Raw genomic sequence first — 16,324 nt, 5'->3', positions numbered from 1 at the left:
CATTTTTTTTGCCTGGGGCAGCAAAAATCCTTGCACCAGCCCTGTGCGGATGACACACAAATGTATCTGTCCTCCACTGATTTCTCACCACCCCTCTTGACTCGTGTCTCTGAATGCCTTGCTATTTCCAACTGGATGGCTGCTCATTTCCTTAAACTAAACCTGTCCAAAACAGAACTTCTGGTCTTCCCTCCCTCAAGTGTTGCTACTCGCTAGTCCCCTTAAAGAGAAAGGATCTACCGCTCTACCTCGCTGCCGTGGTATTCTCTTTGACTCCGACCTCTTCTTCACCCCTCATGTCCAATCAATCACCAAATCCTGCCACTTCCATCTCAAAAATATTGCGCGCATCCGACCCTATTTAATGCCTGATACGGCAAAGGTGCTTGTCCATGCCACTGTCTTCTCTCGCCTTGACTACTGTAATCCGCTTCTCAGTGGTCTTACGTTAGATAGAAACATAGAATGTGACGGCAGATAAGAACCATTCGGCCCATCTAGTCTGCCCAGTTTTCTAAATACTTTCATTAGTCCCTGGCATTATCTTATAGTTAGGATAGCCTTATGCCTATCCCACGCATGCTTAAACTCCTTTACTGTGTTAACCTCTACCACTTCAGCTAAAAAGGCTATTCCATGCATCCACTACCCTCTCAGTAAAGTAATACTTCCTGATATTATTTTTAAACCTTTGTCCTTCTAATTTTAGACTATGTCCTCTGGTTGTGGTAGTTTTTCTTCTTTTAAATATAGTCTCCTCTTTTACTGTGTTGATTCCCTTTATGTATTTAAATGTTTCTATCATATCCCCCCTGTCTCGTCTTTCCACCAAGCTATACATGTTAAGATCCTTTAACCTTTCCTGGTAAGTTTTATCCTGCAATCCATGAACCAGTTTAGTAGCCCTTCTTTGAACTCTCTCTAAGGTATCAATATCCTTCTGAAGATATGGTCTCCAGTACTGTGTACAGTACTCCAAGTGAGGTCTCACCAGTGTTCTGTACAATGGCATGAGCACTTCCCTCTTTCTACTGCTAATACCTCTCCCTATACAACCAAGCATTCTGCTAGCATTTCCTGCTGCTCTATTACATTGTCTGCCTACCTTTAAGTCCTCAGAAATAATCACCCCTAAATCCCTTTCCTCAGATGTTGAGGTTAGGACTCTATCAAATATTCTGTACTCTGCCCTTGGGTTTTTACATCCAAGATGCATTATCTTGCACTTATCCACATTAAATGTCAGTTGCCACAACTCTGACCATTTTTCTAGTTTACCTAAATCATTTGCCATTTGGCTTATCCCTCCTGGAACAACAACCCTGTTACATATCTTAGTATCATCCGCAAAAAGACACACCTTACCATCAAGACCTTCTGCAATATCACTAATAAAAATATTAAAGAGAATGGGTCCAAGTACAGATCCCTGAGGTACCCCACTGGTGACAAGCCCAAGCTTCGAATATACTCCATTGACTACAACCCTCTGTTGCCTGTCACTCAGCCACTGCCTTACCCATTCAACAATATTGGAATCCAAACTCAAAGATTGCAGTTTATTGATAAGCCTTCTATGTGCAACAGTGTCAAAAGCCTTACTGAAATCTAGGTAAGCAATGTCTACTGCACCACCCTGATCTATAATTTTAGTTACCCAATCAAAAAAATCAATAAGATTAGTTTGGCATGATCTCCCTGAAGTAAACCCATGTTGTCTCTGATCTTGAAATCCATGTGTTTTTAGATGTTCAACAATCCTATCCTTTAACATGGTTTCCATCACTTTCCCCACTACTGAAGTAAGGCTTACTGGAGTATAGTTGCCCGACTCCTCCCTATTACCTTTCTTGTGAATGGGCACAACATTTGCTAACTTCCAATCTTCTGGGACTACTCCTGTTAACAATGATTGGTTAAATAAATCTGTTAATGGTTTTGCTAGTACACCACTAAGCTCTTTTAATAGCTTTGGGTGTATTCCATCAGGTCCCATTGACTTATTTGTCTTTACTTTTGACAGTTGAAATAGAACCTCTTCCTCTGTAAACTCACATGTAATAAATGACTAATTTATCCTTTTTTTTAACAGAGGTCCCTTTCCTTCATTTTCAGCTGTAAATACCGAACAAAAATATTCATTGAGGCAGTCAGCTAGACCTTTATCCTCATCTACATACCTTCCTTCTTTTGTTTTTAATCTAACTAATCCTTGTTTTACTTTTCTTTTCTCATTTATGTATCTAAAAAAAGTTTTGTCCCCCTTTTTTACTGACTGTGCTATTTTCTCTTCTGTGTGTGATTTGGAAGCTCTTATAACTTGCTTAGCCTCTTTCTGCCTAATCTTATAGGTCATTCTGTCTTCCTCACTCTGGGTTTTTTTATAATTACTAAATGCTAACTTTTTGTTTTTTACTATTTTGGCCACATCTGCGGAGTACCACAGTGGTTTCTTGAATTTTTTGCTTTTACTGACAAGCCTAATGCAATTTTCTGTTGCCTTCAGTAGTGCAGCTTTTAAATAATCCCATTTATTTTGGACTCCATTTAAGTTGCTCCAGTCTGATAATGACTCCTTTATACATATTCTAATTTTAGAAAAGTCTGTTTTTCTAAAGTCTAAAACTTTTGTTTTTGTGTGGTGTGACTCAGTCACTGTTCTTATATTAAACCACACTGACTGATGATCACTGGATCCTAAACTTTCACCTACAGTAATATCTGATACCAAATCTCCATTTGTTAACACTAAATCTAGTATGGCCTCTTTACGAGTTGGCTCCTCAACAACTTGTTTTACAGACGATCCCAGTAGGGAGTTTAGAATTTGTGTGCTTCTGGCACAAGTAGCTATTTTTGTTTTCCAATTCACATCAGGAAGATTAAAGTCACCCATGGTGATAACTCCCCCCTTCATTGTCATTTTAGCTATTTCTTCAACTAGTAGATTATCTAACTCTTCAATTTGTCCTGGGGGCCTATAAATCACACCTACACGAACTACTGTGTGATTACCAAATTCTAACGTAACCCAAATGGACTCTATGTTCGTCTCACTAACCTTTATTAGGCTAGATTTTATGCTATCCTTCACATACAGGGCCACCCCTCCCCCTTTCTTGCCTTCCCTGTCTTTTCTATATAAAGAGTACCCTGGTATTGCTATGTCCCAGTCATTTTTCTCATTATACCATGTCTCAGTAACAGCGACTAAATCTACACTATCAGTTGCCATTATTGCCACAAGTTCATGGATCTTATTCCCTAAACTGCGAGCATTTGTAGACATGACTCTAAGCTTATCATTTTTTAACACACTTGCTACAGGCACCTTCTGTCCTTGTTTTGGGGGACAATTGGATTGATGCTTTATCACCCTTTTGCCCCCCCCTCCTAGTTTAAATACATCTTAGCAAAACCTCTGAACTGCTCACTGAGAACATTTGTTCCCTTTTGAGAAAGATGCAAACCATCTTTTTTGTACAGTTTATTTCCGTTCCAAACAGAGCTACCATGAGCAATAAAGCCAAATCCTTGCTCCCGACACCATTCACCAAGCCACAAGTTAAAGTCCCTAATACGCATCCGCCTGTCATTCTGAGTGTTATGCACAGTCAGAACTTCAGAGAATGACAGTGTGGAAGCAACCTGCCGTATATCATTGGCAAGAGTGTTCCCAACTTGCTCCGTTACAGTCTATAAGGAATACGGTGGCGAGGTTCATCTTCCTGTCCGCATGCACCTCCCATGCCTCCCCTCTTTCTCAGTCCCTACATTGGCTTCCCGTAAGATATAGGACTCAATTTAAGATACTTGCTTACAAATCTCTACACAATGCTGCTCCAACCCACTTATCCTTACTATTACACAAATATGTCCCGTCTAGGCCCCTATGCTCTGCCAGAGACCTACGTCTAACCTCTGTTTGTACTCCTACCTCTGATGCTCACCTTAAAGACTTCTCTAGGGCTGCACCGTTCCTAAGGAATGCACCTTCCCCTCTCTGTTAGACATTCACCCAATCTCCACTCCTTCAAACAATCTGTGAAAACTTTCTTCTTTATGAAAGCATATCAATTAAACTGTGAACTTTCCCTCCCTGCACCCGGATTCCTCTCCTGAAACGGTCATCAAAACGAAACATTAAGCCCTCAATGAACACTATCCTAGCAACCTACTTTTCTACCCTACCCTTACCTTTTGTGTCACTATACCCCACTTCCACTAGCATGTAAGCTCATTGAGCAGGGCCCTCAACCCCTCTGTTCCTGTGTGTCTAACTTGTCTGGTTACAAATACTTGTCTGTTAGTCCACTCATTGTACAGCTCTGATGAACTTGTTGGCGCTTTCTAAATAATAATAATAATAATAATAATAATAATAACAACAATAATAATGTAGAGGGAAATACATATTACCAGGGACTGTGCACCACTGGTCCTTTGTAATTATTAGAATGATAGATTATTTGAGTCCCAGAGATTGGTAACCATTAGGCCCCGGGAAGGGGCAGAAACATTAAATCCACCCTCACCGCGCAACTAAATCTACCCATAGTATAAAAACAACACTTGTCAAGCCCTAAAAATGCATTCATTATTTTTATTTTTTTCATTCCACTTTCTGTGTAAGGTTCAAACGGCAACAGGGCACTAATTGTCTTTCCACTCTGATTTAAAATTGGTCCTTGGACTCCCCAATCATTTTTTATATTCTGGTGTTTTATAATATACCGTATTATAATATGATATATTATTGGCCAGCATGCTTTACAGTAATTCACGGCAAAGTATTGCCCTGAATCAAAGATGGACGACAGAATGTTATCTAAACATCTGGAATGACTGTTTAATAAACGTAACCGGCATATGTGCATTTTGATGAATGTGGCAAAACCTTTACCTATCCTTCATGTGTGTAATGAGCCTCTAGCTGGCCTGAATTCAAAGGCTCCATTCTCCTGTGTGCTCCACAACTCACAACCTGAAGATGAAGTTACAAATAGGCCAAAGATGTCAAACTTGGCCTACAAAATCTGGTCAGAGATTGAACATTTCTCCAAACATCATGTACTTGTTACGTATTCATCCGCACATAAAAATGTGGTTATTGGCATTTACTCTCCTGACAGAAAACGCTGTGCCAAGCAACATTACTGTCCAGATAGGAAAAGTTGTGCTGAGCAACATTACTGTCCTGACAGGAAAAGTTGTGCCGAGCAACAATCAAATCCACAGGAGGGTTTGTGCTGAGCAGCAATCATGCAAATGGAAACCTGGTAATTGCCTTTGGGGTCAAAGGCCGGCTACAGCCAATCGGATCCACAGGAGGGGTATTTAGGCCCAATTCTCCTCTTGCTCAGTGCCCTGTCGTGGTTTCATGCCTATGGTTATCTAAGAGTGCGTTCCTGATCTTGATTTTCTGGTATTTGACTTTGGCTTTGTTTTGATTTCCCTGATATCTGGTATCCTTGACTATTGGCTTTCCCTCATCTTTGTGTCTGATTCTGTGTCCCTGACCTCGACAAGTATTTTGATTATTCTTGGAGACGTTAAGTCCGGCCATTCTAAGGTCCGATTATACGTTATTCTTAGTCCTAGGTGTGACACAGTACTGCGTGCTAGATCAATTTGTAATCCTGACAGTGATCAAATAACTCTCATTGTGTAATTTACTGTGGGTCTTTGGGTCATGGTGTTTATATTTTAATACGTATACCTTAGTCTTGGGCTCTGTTGTATTATTTTTCTTATTTTTTTTTTAAATCTTTTTTTTTTTTTATTTAGTAGAGTTTTATGATTAAACTAAGGGAAGTTTTACTATATGCCTTTAGATTTAGTAAGTGGAGTTTACGTTGGGTAGATTATACTGTTGCATCATGGACATTGCAACAATACACATCACATTTCTACTTGACTCAATGGTAATGTATGGACATACTTTTCTTGGAGCGGTCATGGGACATATAATTGTTATAACTAATAATCGGAGTTCTCCTGGCTACAATCCAGCGTAATGAATCAAGAAGTATGTCTGTAATTAAAATTACAATAATGCAGAATATTATAGTGTAGTATCATTGAAATTGAATCTGAAAATCTGGTCACATGTGGCACTCATGTTGTGATAGCAATGAATTGAAATGTTGGTGTCTAGACTCTCAAACTTCATTGATATTTTAAAAATTAATCATTTATCGATAAAAAGTAAAAAAAAGATGGCAGCCTTGGGGAAAAGCACATGTGAGGCAATCGGGCAGTTGTTTCTTTTGGCAAGATTGCTTGCTGGCCTGTAGATTTCCATTGTGGAATAGTATATTCAGCTTAGGTTGCCATGATCCATTCTTTACCATAAATCAGGCCACATGCCAATTAACACAATAGAATTAAAGACTTTTTGTGTACAGTACACTCACAGAGATTTTTGTTACAAAATATCAATGTTGGTTTATATTCTGAAATAAGAAGAGGTCATTTTTGGTGTGACCCTAGGCTTCAAGGGGTCCGACAAGAAAAAATAACTGAGAGGAACTTTTGTAACTAAAGTAAGAGATTTAATGGACGCCAAATGTCAATGAATAACCTTTCCTAATATTGTAATAAAACACTTTTATATTAAAGTACTTTGAGCGCCCAGTTTATACAACCCCACCCAAGCTTTGCCCAGGGAAGATAAAACAAAGGTGAGGGGAATGTCCTTATTGACATTCTTGGGTACAGTGTATAAAAGAAAAGCACAAGTTTCTTTTTAATAATGACACAATAATAAATGAAAAAGTTCAAGACAAATAAAAAAGTCAAATTTATTGGTTTTCTTTGATGTTTGACCAACAGATATTGGCATGCTAGTGTTCTCCCCCACCCCCTTTTTTTTAACAGGTTTTATTGGCAACAAGGATTCTTTTGTCTTGTGGCGAGCACTACTTTTGGTTTTATTAAATAAACAATATCAAAATGTCAGCTAAAAATAAAAAAAACCCTTCCCTTTGTAAAGAATAAAACTTTATTGCATTTATCTACCTGATGTTTATTGCATATAAATATTCGCTGCTAATTAACTTTGTGTCCCTGTAAAAGACGTCATAGAATTTTATTTTGTTTTTAACATAACACGCCAGAACCGCAGGTATAGTACAGTTTCCCATCTTAAGCCTCTAGGATAATGGGCAATGTTTTTCACAAATATCTGCTATGCTAAAATAGATTAAACAAGATGAAGTTAAACAAGATAAGTGTAAGGGAATCCTCCGATACCTTGGTACTTGTGAGAGGACTGCAGGTCAGCCTCCTTCTAACGACTATGGGCCCAGGGGAGGCAGGTACACAGAGGCCATTTGAACTGCTTTTCTCTCTCCCTCTCTCTGTGAGTATAAAATGATTCTGCTGCTTTGGTCATTCAATTTTCTCAAACGCCTTTTTCTCTCCCTGTCTCCTAATCCTAAATCCTCATACTATACTTTAACCACTTTCCCAATTTCCTTACCCCTCGCCCTGTGCTAGTAACTCTTAGCCTGTTTTTAATAGTCTGTGCCCTGTAGGAGTATGAGGGGTCTTATATAGCCTATAGTTGGTTTTCCTTCAATCGCATCAAGTTTTAATGCCAGAATGTGAACGTCTTGTGTCGTGGAAATGACGGCGATGTCTGTGGCTCCAAAACTGATGCCGACAAGACTGGTCATAAAAGGATGCAAGGTCTGCATCCAAATTGACACCAAAATTACGCACAAGTCAATTCCTCAGTAAGCTTGCTATATGGTTAGTCCCCACTCAGGTCTCAGACAAGGGGTCCCTATCTGGATTACCCTTTAGACTTTATTCCTTTATCCATCAGATATAAAAGGGGCATGTGCTGATCATTAGAGCCAGGCTTTCCATTGGTTCTGTCAGATACCTTTTTAATAGCTTTCCTTTGTAGTGGAAAGGTATAACAATATTAAGACAGTTTCAAAGAATGCTTTTTTTATGTATAGATCTATACATTTTTATCAGGGCTACTTACTAAAGTGAGAATTCAAGGTTAATTCAAAGTGTATTCAAAGTGAATTTAAACTTAGAGAATGTAATAATGTGCTCTTGCGCCGCACGCTATTTTGGTAACGGTATTTTGTGCTGACAATTTTTCACAATCAAAGAACAAATCAACACAATTATATATTTTTTTATAGTTTTATACAGTATGTTATTTAGAAGACTAAAATATCTTTATGTGGCACCCAGGTTTCTGTTCCTTCCATACAATGCTGGCATTTTTGGAAAACGCGCTACTTGCTAAATATTCGGATAACTTCATGAATTTGCGACTGTAATTCAGCATTATCACGCTGATGTTACTAATGTCCAAGTGCCGCTAAAATATTGTTACTTAACATTCTGGATATCTTTTGTTTTCTTGTAAATGTAGGAGGAAGTTCAGGGTTTATGCAGTTGTACGTCAAACAAGATAAGCAACATTCCAAGCTGTAACCTAATAGAATAATGATCATGCAATATAAACAATTAAACCTTCTTAATTTAATTCCACTGCCAGGCATGTCAAACATCGAGCCCATGGCTTTCCTAAATTCCACTATAACTCTAGGCACATCTTTTCTAGACCAGTGGTTTCCAAACCAGTCCTCAAGGCACGCCTATCAGTCCAGGATTTAGGGATTGCCCAGATGTGTCAAGGTGTTTTTTTTTTCTTTTTCTAAAAACACATTAGGCACAACCGGGTAATTCATAAATCCTGGACTGGTAGGCATGCCTTGAGGACTGGTTTGGAAACCACTGCTCTAGACAGTTTACAGTCTAACTTCACACAGGGCCCAGTGAGCATCACAAAATGTATTTTGTTTTTTTCTTGAAAGATGCTCCTCTGTTGTCCTGGGGAAGAGTCACCAGCCGTTTTGTGGAGAGACTCTATCTTCTAGAAACGTACTCGCGGGAATTGCTGCAAACAGATGCCAAGATCTCACAGAGTGACGTCATCATACAGTTTTTCACTCCAAAGTCAGAAGATCTCAACCCTACGTTTTCCGAAAGCAGGTGTGGTGTCCAACATTCACATCTGTGAATAATTCATGCTGTGTAACTTTGCCAAAGACCTAGTTTTGAAAATACTGCATTTGTTTCTTATTTGTATCAATATTTTATCATTAATACTTGAATAATGTTAGAGGTCACAAAGTACTTATGGTCCCGTCATAGCCTTGTGTACAAGGAGTTCTCTGCCACTCTCTCTTCAAAAATCCATAGGTATCCACTGCCCTACATTAGTTAGAAGCTGACAACTTGGCATGTTGTCCTTGTCCTTGACCTTTGCCTTCCAGATCTGTCGCCTGGTGCCGATCGCGAGAAGGCAGAGCCTAACGTGAGGGGGCAGGGCACACCCTGTCGATGCACCTCTTTCTACAAATGGCATGGTCACTGTGTACCCACCCAGCATTGACTTTGGTCAGCTTTAGCTTAACTAATTTCATCTTCAGCCAGTACACAAATTATATATATATTTATTTTATTTTTTGTTTGTTTTAATCAATGGGCCTATTCTATGGGCATGGACTTGGAGTGTCAGTTCCATTCAGCCCTGTGTTATTCCGGCCCTGCCCTATATATATATATCCACCAACTTGGACACTTTCAACCTGGAGATTTAATAGATTTTCTTGGTATTTTAACTATTTGAGTCATGCTACATACCTAAGTTACATAAAGTGTAACTTAAAAAAATCAGCAAACGTTAAACCAAAGGTATGCAACCAAAGTTTGTTGGTTGCATACCTTTTCAAGACTATTGCTTGAAAAGGCCTTAATAATAGTAACTTCTGATGAAACCAAATCCCTGCACAATTCACATAATCTGTTTAAAGGAACGCTGTGGTGTTAAGAATACAAACATTATTCTTAACGCTATAGTGTTCTGTTCCCTATTTAGATTCAGGGCTCCCATAAATAACATTTTAAAAAGGGGGTGGGGGGAAGGGTTTTTTACTCGCCTTTTTTTCCCCATAAAATCCACTGCTTCTCTTTGATCAGCATTACAGGACATGCTACATCTTCATGCAATGTGTGAGGACGTCTAGCGTCACATAACTGAGTCTGACTTAGTTATTGCACTGGAGGCGCCTCTAGTGGCTGTCTGGGTCTGGAAGACAATCACTGGAGGTGTGCTAATGTAAATATTGGGGTATCTACAAAACAGCAATGTTTTACAATGCAGGAGTAAATTGACAGGGCCGTGCACCGGGACCACTTCATCTCATCTGGGTGCCATTAGTGGTCCTTTATTGGAGTCCACGGTCCACCCATGTGAAGTGCTCATCCACCACACAAACGATGGGTTCCTTCTGGTCTCTAGAGCACTCCTTGTGAAAATTATTGTTACACCATAACATTGGGGTTATTCACAGTTAGATATGGACTTTATTGACTATAATTCATAAACAGTTGGAAATTAATGTTGAATTTAGTATGGCTTATTTCACAGCATGGTGATAATGCCTTCAGAAAACGACAACGGAAATAAGGAAGTCAGAAGTGCTCCCCAGCAAAACCTTCAAATGATCACTCAGCCAATTATATCTCAGAGCTACTTCTGTCTAGAAAGCTTTGAAACTAAAGATACCAAAAACCGACCATTCAAAGTCAAGAAAGATGACACCATCGATGTCCTCATTAAAGACTCGACTGGTGAGTGTTCTGACTTTTTGTCCATCCTTGATGTAACCACTACGAGTGACCACAAGTGGCATCATAACATCGTACAGGAATACAAATGTCAAATGATTATGTTATACCTGGCCAATCAATGGCCAATGTTAATATTTTACCTGGAGTAGCAGTCACATTTGCTTGCTACTTTGGTCACTTGCAAAAATAATGATAAACAAAACCAGGTGTTCTTTATAAGGTAATATAGAAAACCCAGTCTAAGTATTACATTTTTGCATATTTCCATTAAAATATTCTGTTGTACTGACAGGTAAATATATGATACAGTAATATCTGGATTACGTATTCTCTTGCAGGATGGTGGTTAGTGGAGAATAAAGATAAACAGCTGGCATGGTTCCCCGCTCCATATCTTGTAAAGAGCAGAGAGGAAATTAAAATAGACTCAACGAGCACTGGTGGGTAATTCGGTATTATTGTATGTCAAACTAGCCTACTCTTTGTTTAAGAGACTGACTTTAATGCTTTTAAATAGCATTGTCTTTGGCGTCATTGTGTCCATTGATCATTCATGGTCAGGAAGTGGCAACCAGAATTTAAAAAAAACTGCAAAATGGAAGAGGATTAGAGCCGTAATTGGGAGTTGTACCATGAGGGTGGAAGGAACGTGAAAGTTTGCATAGTGTTATAATGGTCAAGATGTACAAGATAAACAGATTTAGAACAGGGCAGAATAGTCGATTATCACATACTGAGTCTTGGCAAAATTATCTGTATGGGAAATAAAATAGGAATCCAGTCACGGTGGATATCGTTTTAACTTACGTGATGAAACATCTGATGATCGCATGTGTTATTGCCAAGTCCAAATAGATCAATTAAATAGAACTGGAGGCCCATCCAGAGATCTTTAACCCCTTAATGACACAACTTCTGGAATAAAAGGGAATCATGACGGAATATATCCGTCATGTGTCCTTAAGGGGTTAAACTACATATTGTAATGATAAAAAAAATATTTACACATTTACATTCATAAAATGCATGGTTTGGTTCATTAACTTAATACAGTGATTTGCCCGAAGTCCTACATGATGACGCTTTACCTATGCATTGTTTTTTTACTCACAAGCAGATTCAAAAGAAGAGCAAGCATTTTGTCCAACGTATCTATATAACAGAATGTACCAAACATTCTGTAGGACATCTTTTATATGTAGGCCAGCTTCGTAAGGATGAAGGCAGTCACTCTTTTTCTACATGCAACTCAGTTTATGTTCACTATTGTGTTTAACTGGTTGAAAATGGTTTTATTTGTGGTGCTTTGGACAAAAGCCACTGTGGGCTAAAGAGCGTGTACTGTTTAAATACAAAGTAACTGAAGTTTTTTTCTCTCCTTCATTTAGGGACATGTTACTTTGTGGCCAAGGGATATGAGGCGCAAAGTGCAGATGAACTCTCACTGTCAGTTGGAATTGTTGTAGATGTAAAAGAAAAATCAGACATTGGTTGGTGGTATGTCTGGTGAGTACTAGTTCAATATTTCGAAAACATGGCACAGTACCCATGGCTCTAAACCAGGGCCAACATAACATGTCTATCGTTAGTAGCACAGGTCAAATGTGGGGATTCTCCCCTCCCCCCCACCCCAGTCCAAATCTGAGAACTTCATGTTAAGTTGTCGAAGCCAAGCTTAAGTTAAGATATCATTCAACTGACAGTCAGGAGACGGAAAGACATTTACAAATAATATCTCTCTATTTATACAGGCAGGCAGTATGGGCTTTTATATGATTCCAAAACAACAAATATAATTATACATTATAGGATTATTAAGGTTTTTTTTGCTTTCATACTGAATATTCAAAATAATATTAATTTACCTTTTTGCTCCCCCCATGACCCTATGGCCCGTACTGATAATTGTAACCCCACCTGTAGCAACAATAGCCAATTAGTCTGGATAGACCACTCACGCACACTCAAGCTCCAATTCCCATAGACCCAAACGAGCTGTGCCTTAACTAGCGACGGCAACAGCGTCTCACCTAGCCCACTCAAAACTAGGTTCTTAATCGCTAGCCACCATGCAAAGCAAACCTTAACGACAACCCTCTAGACACAGGAAGCTACCATTTTCCATCCATGGGGAGCTAATCCCAGGAATATCTAAGTGGAATAGCCAGCCATAAGTACCAAAGGCCAATCCCACCACTGGGCCCATTGCCTACTTCACTTTACCAATACTAGGTTCCAGATGTGTTGTTAGCGACCACAGTGTGTTACACACTCTTAATATCAATATACCACTTCCCGTTACTACCTACCAGACTAGTTAAAAAAAATAAAAAATTGTGCAAATTCTATTTTATCTATGCCTTATACATACCATGTTATCCTGTTGAATAATATGGCATTACTGTTGTGACAATACGAACGCATATGCTCTATATTTTGTACTGAAAAATGTAAAGATTTAAACAAATATTTTTTGCATGAAAAATTTAAAGATTTAAAAAAAAAAAAAAACAATAATAATAATTGACCAATGTTTAACTACCATAATCATATAATTATTACATTAACATGCAAAATACGAAAACTTACCGGTAATTTATTAAAAGTTCTATTAAGCTATTTGTGTAAGCATGCGCATTATTTCATGTTTCGCTCATAAATAATCACAACAGTATATATATATATATATATATAGTATCCAGTTGTACCCAGCACACACACTCATAAATTGTCAAAAAAATGCCGGGTGCATCTTAGCCATAGCCAAAAACATATAAAATAATCTAAAAAATAAAGGCTTGCACTCACGGTCTGTTGTTAGGATTAAAACACTTCTTCTTTATTCCATATTATTAAAATATAGTTGCTGTCATCTTTATCGACGTTTCAGCCACATCAGTGGCTTTCATCAGGATCAATTCAGCTCACAAAACTATTACATATACAAAAAGCCACTTATATATAGCTAAACAGACTTGTAGGACAAATTAAAAACACTTACCACCTGTGTATTCAGGCGCCCGGCGTCTCTCACTTCCGTGTGCGCATGTGCGAACATGCCGATACCGGAAGTAGCGTGTACGCGTCATTGTGCCGTTGCCAGGGTAACCTGGAATGTAAACAAGCCACCCTGCAACGAAACACTCTTACACACTGCCCGGACGCCTGTTAGGTGAATTCAACAGATAAAATCATTTGCACGTATCTTACTAATCCCCCAGCAGCACGAGCTTTATGTGGCTAACTGATATCATGTCATCTCGGACATCTTTTAATATGTCAGCTGCTCATTCTCACTTTCAAAATTCAGAGGATTTAAATTTCTCTCTATGCTATATTATAATGGTATCTTACTAGGAGTAAGTATTAGCAAGGTTCCAATATATACTAAAAATAGAATTGGACCGCCTTCAAATACATTTTTAAGGATATATCATACATCATAAATATATTAGTAATCTTTCTCTAATTTCTTAAAGGGGACAATGCCTTTCCTATTGTATATTAAAGCACTTATTCACAATTTTACAACTATAAGCTTTAAAGGTGCTAAACATTCTGTTTAAAGTGGTACTCAGTGCCTACGTGTGCAAGTGCTCACTTTAGACTGTGTAGTGATACTTGTCAATAAAATTTTTAAAGTGATACTATGTTGCATTTATGTACAATAAAGTGCTGTCGTTAAAAATTAAAGTGGTACTCTGTGCTGTTTATGTACATTTTAAAGTGATACTACTTGCGTTTATGTACATTAAGGTGCTCACAATTACATATTAATATGATGCCTTGTGCTATTTATATGTGATTTATTAAAGTGATACTTATTGCATTTTATGTACAATAAAGTGCTCACCTAGCTTATTAAAGTGATACTTTGTGCTACTTACGTACTTTTTTAAAGTGATACTTCTTGCATTTATATACATTAAAGTGCTTCTGTTTAAAAAATTAAAGTGATACAATGTGCTATCTATTTACAGATGCTAAGATGATACGGCTCTCCCGTTTCCTAAAGTATATTGGATTTAAGTCGGATTTCCTTACTCTCTCATTTAATACCTACTAGGTCATATATGTAAAGACCTATGTTGTGCTGCTATGGGGGATGATTCCAATATTAAAACATAACTTTGCTCAAGAGGATTAGCATATAGTCTAAATCAAATGAAAGGGACATATGATAACTGCTCATTTAAACCCCTGGGTGCAACCGTGTCCAGTTCATAAATCCAGAACGCCTCCCTGCGTAGTAATATGTTGCCTCTATTCCCACCTCTTCTTGGGAGTGGAACATGGTCAATTGCCACAAATTTTAGGGTGGCCAAAGAGTGTTTGTATTCCAAGAAATGCTTCGCAACCGGTTTGTCTGTGACTCCATCCCTGAATGCCGTTCTGATGTTGGACCTGTGTCCCCTGATCCGTTCGCATATTTGTGTTTCCGTCTTACCGACATAACATAAGCCACAAGGACACGATAGTTTGTATATGATATAGGTAGATTTGCATGTAATTGTATATCTTATCCTGTAGACCTTGTTTCTATGTGGATGAGAGAATGTGCGTGCTGGCACCATATGGCCGCACGTCACACATCCTAAGCATCGTACACATCCTCGTATCTGTGACGACTGGGGTTTGATGTAACTTTCAACTGGATCCGTTTTTATTAACATGTCTTTTAAATTTCTGTTCCGGCGGAAACAAATTCTTGGGGGTTCTCTAAATTCTTTGGGTAATGAGTCTTCATGTGACAACATATTCCAATTTTTCTTAATAACCTTGGATACTTTATGAGCTTGGTTGTGAAACGTGATGGGAAAGACCAGTGCTGGTTTCCTTGAGGTGTCCTGTGGCTTGGTTGCTTTTTCTTGTGCTTTTTCCAATGCTGCATCTAGGACTGTGCTCCCATATCCACGTTCCACAAATTTAATTCTCATCTGTTCCAATTGTTGTTGTCTAACATCTTCTTTCGAATTGTTCCTCATTACTCTGAGAAACTGGGCTTGAGGGATGGAGTTCTTCAAGTTTCTCGGATGAGCACTCGTATAATGTAAGATCGTGTTCCGATCAGTGGGTTTCGTATATAGAGAAAACTCAATTTTCTTGTTTATTACAGACAATTCCACATCCAAAAAATGGACTTTTTCTGTGCTTATCTCCGCTGTCATCCTCACTGGTGTAGGTAACTCATTGATGGATTCAACCATCTGCTTTGCTTGTTCCATGGTACCACTCCATAGAATTAATACATCATCGATAAAGCGGAAGTATCTTATAATATTATGGCCATATGGTTTCAGTATATGCTCTTCCTCAAACACATACATGTATGTATTGGCATACATGGGCGCCATCGGGGCCCCCATCGATGTGCCCGAGATCTGCATGTACCACTGTTGTTCGAACCTAAAATAATTATTTTTCAGTACTGTTTCCAAGATCTCCAGGGTAAACTCGATCGGTGGGCCTTTGTATGTAGCTGAGGCACACAGGACTTTTCTCATAGCCTCTATACCATCATCATGCGGGATGATGGTATAGAGGCTACTTACATCCATAGTGATCAGGATTGGATTTTCTACCTCGATATGAAGGAGTCGTAATGCTTGTAGCAATGAAGGGGTATCCTTTATGCATGTATGTAGGTTTAGAACTG

At 38.6% G+C, this 16,324-nt stretch overlaps 1 protein-coding gene and 1 long non-coding RNA gene across 2 annotated transcripts in view; one reads left to right on the top strand and one right to left on the bottom strand.

Moving 5' to 3' along the window:
• Positions 1 to 16,324, bottom strand: part of LOC134571854 (uncharacterized) — a 618,817-nt gene that overhangs the window by 524,773 nt on the left and 77,720 nt on the right. The window lies entirely within an intron of this gene.
• The window catches only part of LOC134571842 (NADPH oxidase organizer 1-like), a 40,632-nt gene that overhangs the window by 18,390 nt on the left and 5,918 nt on the right, over positions 1 to 16,324 (top strand). The window contains exons 4-7 of the mRNA XM_063430467.1: positions 8,847 to 9,024; positions 10,466 to 10,668; positions 11,007 to 11,108; positions 12,057 to 12,174. Coding sequence (XP_063286537.1) covers positions 8,847 to 9,024; positions 10,466 to 10,668; positions 11,007 to 11,108; positions 12,057 to 12,174 — 601 coding nt within the window. The remainder of the gene's footprint in view (positions 1 to 8,846; positions 9,025 to 10,465; positions 10,669 to 11,006; positions 11,109 to 12,056; positions 12,175 to 16,324) is intronic.

The sequence above is a fragment of the Pelobates fuscus genome, chromosome 8 (assembly GCF_036172605.1).
Source record: "Pelobates fuscus isolate aPelFus1 chromosome 8, aPelFus1.pri, whole genome shotgun sequence".
Classification (NCBI taxonomy): domain Eukaryota; kingdom Metazoa; phylum Chordata; class Amphibia; order Anura; family Pelobatidae; genus Pelobates; species Pelobates fuscus.
Note: the sequence above shows the minus strand (reverse complement) of the source record. Positions and strands in the feature narration are given on the sequence as shown.